This window comes from Leptonychotes weddellii, unplaced genomic scaffold (assembly GCF_054177405.1).
Source record: "Leptonychotes weddellii isolate Sample4059 unplaced genomic scaffold, ASM5417740v2 HiC_scaffold_10156, whole genome shotgun sequence".
In the NCBI taxonomy this organism is placed as follows: Eukaryota; Metazoa; Chordata; class Mammalia; order Carnivora; family Phocidae; genus Leptonychotes; species Leptonychotes weddellii.
This window is the reverse complement of record NW_027678026.1, coordinates 1-5771: the sequence shown is the minus strand read 5'-3', so window position 1 is coordinate 5771 and position 5771 is coordinate 1. Positions and strand designations below refer to the sequence as shown.

The 5771-nt window shown below is 45.6% G+C and overlaps 1 protein-coding gene across 1 annotated transcript; it reads left to right on the top strand.

Moving 5' to 3' along the window:
- The first annotated feature begins 1135 nt into the window (after nt 1–1135).
- On the top strand, nt 1136–4896 carry LOC115938782 (zinc finger CW-type PWWP domain protein 1-like). Its single transcript, XM_081809466.1, has 4 exons — nt 1136–1144; nt 2696–2756; nt 3288–3428; nt 4407–4896. Exons 1-4 carry the CDS (start codon nt 1136–1138, stop codon nt 4712–4714), a joined length of 519 nt encoding a protein of 172 aa, XP_081665592.1. The 3' UTR covers nt 4715–4896.
- Nucleotides 4897–5771: the final 875 nt, after the last annotated feature.

Sequence of the window (5771 nt, the reverse complement as noted above, 5' to 3'; positions counted from 1 at the left end):
CTCATGTTCTACCAACTGAGCCAGGCAGGCACCCTCCAAGTGGTTTTTTGTTTTGTTTTGTTTTTGGAGAGAGGAAAAGTGTGTGTGCAAGTGGTGGGGAGGGGCAGAGTAAGAGGGAGAGAGAGAATCTTAAGCAGGCTGCATGCTCAGGGTGGAGCCCCACTCAGGGCTTGATCTTATGATCTTGAGATCGTGACCTGAGCCAAAACCAAGAGTTGGGTGCTTAACTGACTGAGCCACCCAGGTGCCCCTCCCCACCCTGCAAGTGTTTTTAACTGAGCATTTTATATGATTCTATTTTCTCCCCTTCCTTATCATATCAGGTTAAGATGTTCTTTTCCTTTGGCTTTTTCTGGGCTTTTTCTTTTTTTAAAGTTATTAAATTCCAGGCAGTTAACTAATATTAGTTTCACGTGTACACTCTAGTGACTCAGCACTTCCATACATCACCCGGTGCTCATCACAATAAGTGTACTCCTTAATCCTCAGGGCTTTTTCTTTATCTTTGATTTTTTATAGTTTGTAGATAACATGCCTACATGTGGTTCTTTGGCATTTATCCTTCTTGGTGTTCTCTGAGCTTCCTGAATCTGTGGTTTGGTGTCTGAGAAACTTCTCAGTCATTATTGTTTTTAATTATTTCTTGGGTTTCTTTCTTTTTTTCTTCTCCTTCTGGTATTCCCATTGTGCATATGTTACACATTTTACAGTTATCCCACAATTCTTGGATATGTTAGTTTTTTGGGTTTTTTTTTCTGTCTTTGTTCCCTTTGCTTGGTTTCAGCTTTGAAGTTTTCTGTTGAGATAGCCTCAAGCTCAGGGATTCCTCCTCGTCCATGCTCAGTCTACTAATAAGCCCATCAAAGACATTTTCTGCATTTCTATTACAATGTTTTTGATCTCTAGCACTCTCTTTTGATTCTTTCTTAGGATTTTCATCCTTTTGCTTACATTGCCCATCTGTTCTTGCATGCTATTTTATCCATTAGAGCCTTTTGCATATTAATCATATTTGATTTCAATTTCCAATCTGATAATTCCATGCCATGTCTGGTTTTGATATTTGTTCTGTCTCTTCAAATTTTTTTTTTGCCTTTTGATATGCCTTGTAGTTTTTTCTTGATTGCCAGACACAATGTACCAGGTAAAAGAAACAGTTGTAAATATGCCTTTTTTTTTTTTTAAGATCTATTTATTTATTTTAGGTGGGGAGAGGGAGGGAGTGTGTGAGTGGGGATAGGGGCAGGGGGAGAGAGAATCTTAAGCAGACTCCCTGCTGAATGTGAAGCCTGATTCAGGCTTGATCCCACAACCCTGAAATTATGACCCAAGCCAAAAATCAAGAGTCAGACGCCCAACCAACTGAGCCACCCAGGCACCCATAAATATGCCTTTAGTAATGTGGTCATAAGGGTCAGGGGAGGGGATGTGTTCTATAGTCCTACTATTAGGTCTTATGTCTTTTTTCTTTTTTAAAAAATTTAACTTATTTAAGTAATCTCTATACTCAATGTGGGGCTCGAACTCACAACCCTGAGATCAAGAGTTGTACCCTCTTCTGACTGAACCAGCCAGCGAACCCTAGATCTTAAGTCTTTAATGAACGTGTGCTCTGGACTGTGAACTTCAAAGTGTTTCTTAGTGTTTCCCCCCCATACACACACACCCCCGATTAGGTGGGACAGGATGGTTAGAGTGGGCTGGGGTTAAATATTTCTCTTCCCCCTGGACGGCCAGGCTCTGATAATATCCCAGTAGATTAGGCTGTGGTTAACTAGTTTCTCCTGAGAGCAGGCCTTTGTCAGAAGGATAGAGTGCTCTGGTATATTTCAAAATGGTTCCTTTTGCACTCCTCCTGCTGGAAGCATGAAGGGATTTTTCTCTGATATTTTATGTGAGAACCTGGTCAGATTCCTGGAGGTCAAACTCACAAAAGTCTGGGAGCACCTATAAGACTGGGCACCACTGGAGTTTTTAACTCCCAGACTTGTCTGCACTGAACAATTTATTTAGTACTGTTGAGGTTTTCTTGCCCTGGAACTGGTTCTTGTGAGAAGTACTGGTTCTTCTGCTTCTGAGTCTGTGCTCTGGTAAGTTATGTCTTCCTGCATTTGCCTCTCTGTCTCTTCAGGGTTGGTGACCCTGTGTCCTTCCCTCTTTGATCAAAACAAAAAGAGTTGTTGATTTTTCAGTCTGTTCAGCTTTTTTACTTGTTGTTAGAACAGAGTGATGACTTCCAAACCCCTTACATGTATAACTGGAAACGGGAAGTCCTGAAATACAGATTTTTTACTTTCTCTTTTAATCATTTTCTTATTGAGGAAAAATTGGCCTGTAACATTATATAGGTTTCAGGGGTACAACATTGTAATTCAATATCTACATGCACTATGAAGTGATCAACACTAAGAGTCTAGTTATTGGTTTAACTTTTAATTTAACAGTTTTTTTTAAATCATGTTCATGGCCTAACTTTATTTCTTTCTCTTGTGCATAAAGCCTTGTACTGACTAATACCAAATAGAATGGAAAGGAGAACAGTTTTATCTTTGTTGTCATTGATTTAAACAGTATCAGGCTGCAGAACCCAATGTGACTCCCCTAACCACCCATCATTTCTGTAGCATCCCACTCTATTAAAAACACAATTATATGACTTCATTTGTATTTTCTTATTTTTCTCTCCCATTCTCAGGACCCGACTTTGCCCAGTCCCAAGCCAGCCAAAATTCAGACCAAAAAACTCAAGGCAAGAGGTAAGCAAGCCAGCTGGGAACAGGTATATGTGGCCATTAAGGCAGAGCAGAAGCAGACAGTGGGAGGGGTCTGCAGGTCACCGGATCTTACTACTGTCTCAGCTCTAAACTCTGCAAAAATGGTCAAGATTCTTACTAGTGTCACCAGGGAAGCTGTAACCTCCTCGCTTCTCTGTTCTGATTATAAAATCTTAAGTTAAAGGTGGAATGAATGTCTTAAATTCTTAGCCAAGAAGGATGACTTCCTGGAGGAGCCAGGCTATGAGGAAAAATATAAGAAGAAGAAGGTCCAGAACGAAAAAGGTGGGGGTGGGGGGTGGGGACGGGGGGTAGAGAGAGAGAGGGAGGAAGAGAGAAACAAAGAGAAATATTTGGGAAAAAGGAAGGAACCGAGAGAACTCACTAGATTGAGAATGAGCAGAGGATGCAGGGCAGAGACTAACTGTGGGGAGTCCATGGACCCTTGCCAAACTGTCATTTAGAGAGAAATAAACAAATGTCCTTCATGGTTGGGGGGTGGGGGTGATGCAGGCCTAACAGATGGACAAGATGTGACCCTGCAAAAGAAGACAATGAAGAGAGCTCTGGGAAATGAATCTGCAGCCCCTCCTGTACCCACAATAGGAAGGAAAGAAGGGCATGGGAAATCGGAACCTGACCAGCCAAGGTCAGGTAAGGCTCAGGGCCTGGGCAAAACTATGGGAAATGAGGTTCAAGTCTGTGTCTCCCCTCCCTGGATCATTTCTTAACTTTATAGCTTCTCATTACTTTTAAAAAGAATAAAAATTAGGGGCATCTAGGTGGCTCAGAGGTTAAGCGTCTGCCTTCGGCTCAGGTCATGACCTCCAGGTCCTGGGATTGAGTCCCACGTTGGGTTGCCAGCTCAGTGCGGAGTCTGCTTCTCCCTCACCCTCTGCCTCTCCCCCTGCTTGTGCTCTCTCTGTCAGTCTCTCTCTCTCTCTCTCGAATGAATGAATGAATAAATAAAATCTTTAAAAAAAGGGGCGCCTGGGTGACTCAGTCGTTAAGTGTCTGCCTTCGGCTCGGGTCATGATCCCAGAGTCCTGGGATCGAGCCCCGCATCGGGCTCCCTGCTCAGTGGGAAGCCTGCTTCTCCCTCTCCCACTCCCCCTGCTTGTGTTCCCTCTCTCGCTGTGTCTCTCTCTGTCAAATAAATAAATATTTAAAAAAAAAAATCTTTAAAAAAAAAAAGAACAAAAATTAGGTATCTCAGATTGCAGAGTGTAGCACAAAATGGTTATTGATGTCATTTGATCCAAGGACAGGAGAATGGTGAGGAGTGGGGGAAACTGATGTTTATCGAGTATTGCTGTGAGCTGGCTAGATAGATACTCCTTGCTGGTTCCCTTTAATTCTTTCAATATCTCTATGACTAGACAGTTGCCATTTTAGAGATAAGGGGATTAAAGCCCAAAGGGTTTAAAATTTGCTCAAGACCCAGGACTAGCATATGGCTAGATCCGTGGCTTAAATCCAGGTCTTTCTAACTCCAAAGCCCATTTTCTTTCTATTGAGAAAAGTCATCTTTCCCAGAGATTTTTTTGGAAATAGGAATTTAGGAGTTTGACTTGTAAAAGGGAAGGCCAGATGGCCTAATAGGACTCTCAGTTTCATCACTTTTTCATCCAGGCCCTAAGAAAAAATTTAAAGCTCCTCAAAGCAAAGCCTCAGGAACCAGCTTGTCTGAGGACAAGGAAGCTAGTATGGTGCCCAAGGGCCTGACCCCACCAGCTCATCACGGGGTCTGTCCCATGGGAGGGAAAGAAGGCTGGAAGTGTCCTCCAGAGGCTGGAAGTGTCCCCCCTGACGATGACGCCTCCAGTGACCTGGACCTGGAGCAACTCCTAGAAGATGTTGGAAGAGAGCCGGAGCAGCTGGAGGGGCCGCGGTGTGGAGATGACCCTGGGGAGTTCACCTTGGCCTTCTTCGAGGAATAGCTGTGTGCACCTGCCTCCCTGCTGCTCTCTCACCCCCTTCCCTGCCAGCAGCAGGGAGAGCCCCTCAGAGGGTCCCTGAGAGGCTGCTAAGGGTGGGGCTTGTTCATCGGCTACAGGTCACCTGGCTGAAGTCCCAGCTGTGCAGTTTCTGTGTTAATAAAACAGGTTACGGCTTTCCGCAATTGGTCTCTAACCACATGCTTCCCTTCGGCTTCCCTCCCTCCCCTCCGCTCCGCTCCCTGTGGCACGTCCCTGTTTCCATGGGAGGCCGGCACAGTATAGAGATCTGGGAAGGCGGGGACACCCGAGTCCTGGGAGAAGGCTGTCGAGAAGGGCAGGTCTGGGTTCAGACCCCCGGTTCAGCCACTTACTAGGTGCGTGGCCTGGAGAAAAGCGCTAACCATTGTGGTCTCTTCACGCCTCAGGTGAGTGCGTCCAGTCCCAGCTCAGCTTGTTGGAGATGCTTAATGTGGTGGTGCACTTGACACATGCTCGTTCTGATCAGAGGGGAAGGAGAATGGGTAGAGGAGGGGCAGACCCTGGGTTCTGGGCTGGCTACCAGCGTTCCGGGTTTACTGTTCCCCGCCCCAAGGCAGTCACCGAACTCCAGGACTGGGGGAGGGATCTCAGGTGTGAGCTCTTTATTATAGTTCATTTTTGGCGAGAAGGAAAAGACAGAAGTGGAAGGTGCCATCAGTTTTCTCCTTAGAGCCTTGGGGCAAATTCTAGGTACTTTTATTCTTGTGGGCAAGGGCTGGGAAGGCGGAGAGGGAGTTGGAGCAGATGGTTCTGTTTTTCTGCGGTCCTTGGTGGCCTTCCACACCTGCTGACTTCTGAGTCTTCTGTGTCTGGCCGGGGTTATTATCAGAAGCTGTGACCCGCTGGGCAGCTTAGTCTAAGGAGGTCGTCCTTCAGTCCCACTCATCAGGCCTTTATGAGAGAATATAGCGTCTCCTCCTGGGGGCTCTCCTTGGGAGGGATGCAGGGAGATGCTGCCAGTGATGAGGAGCTGGAGAGAGTGAGGGAGGCATAGAGGATGCCGCTGTTGTTCTGGGCT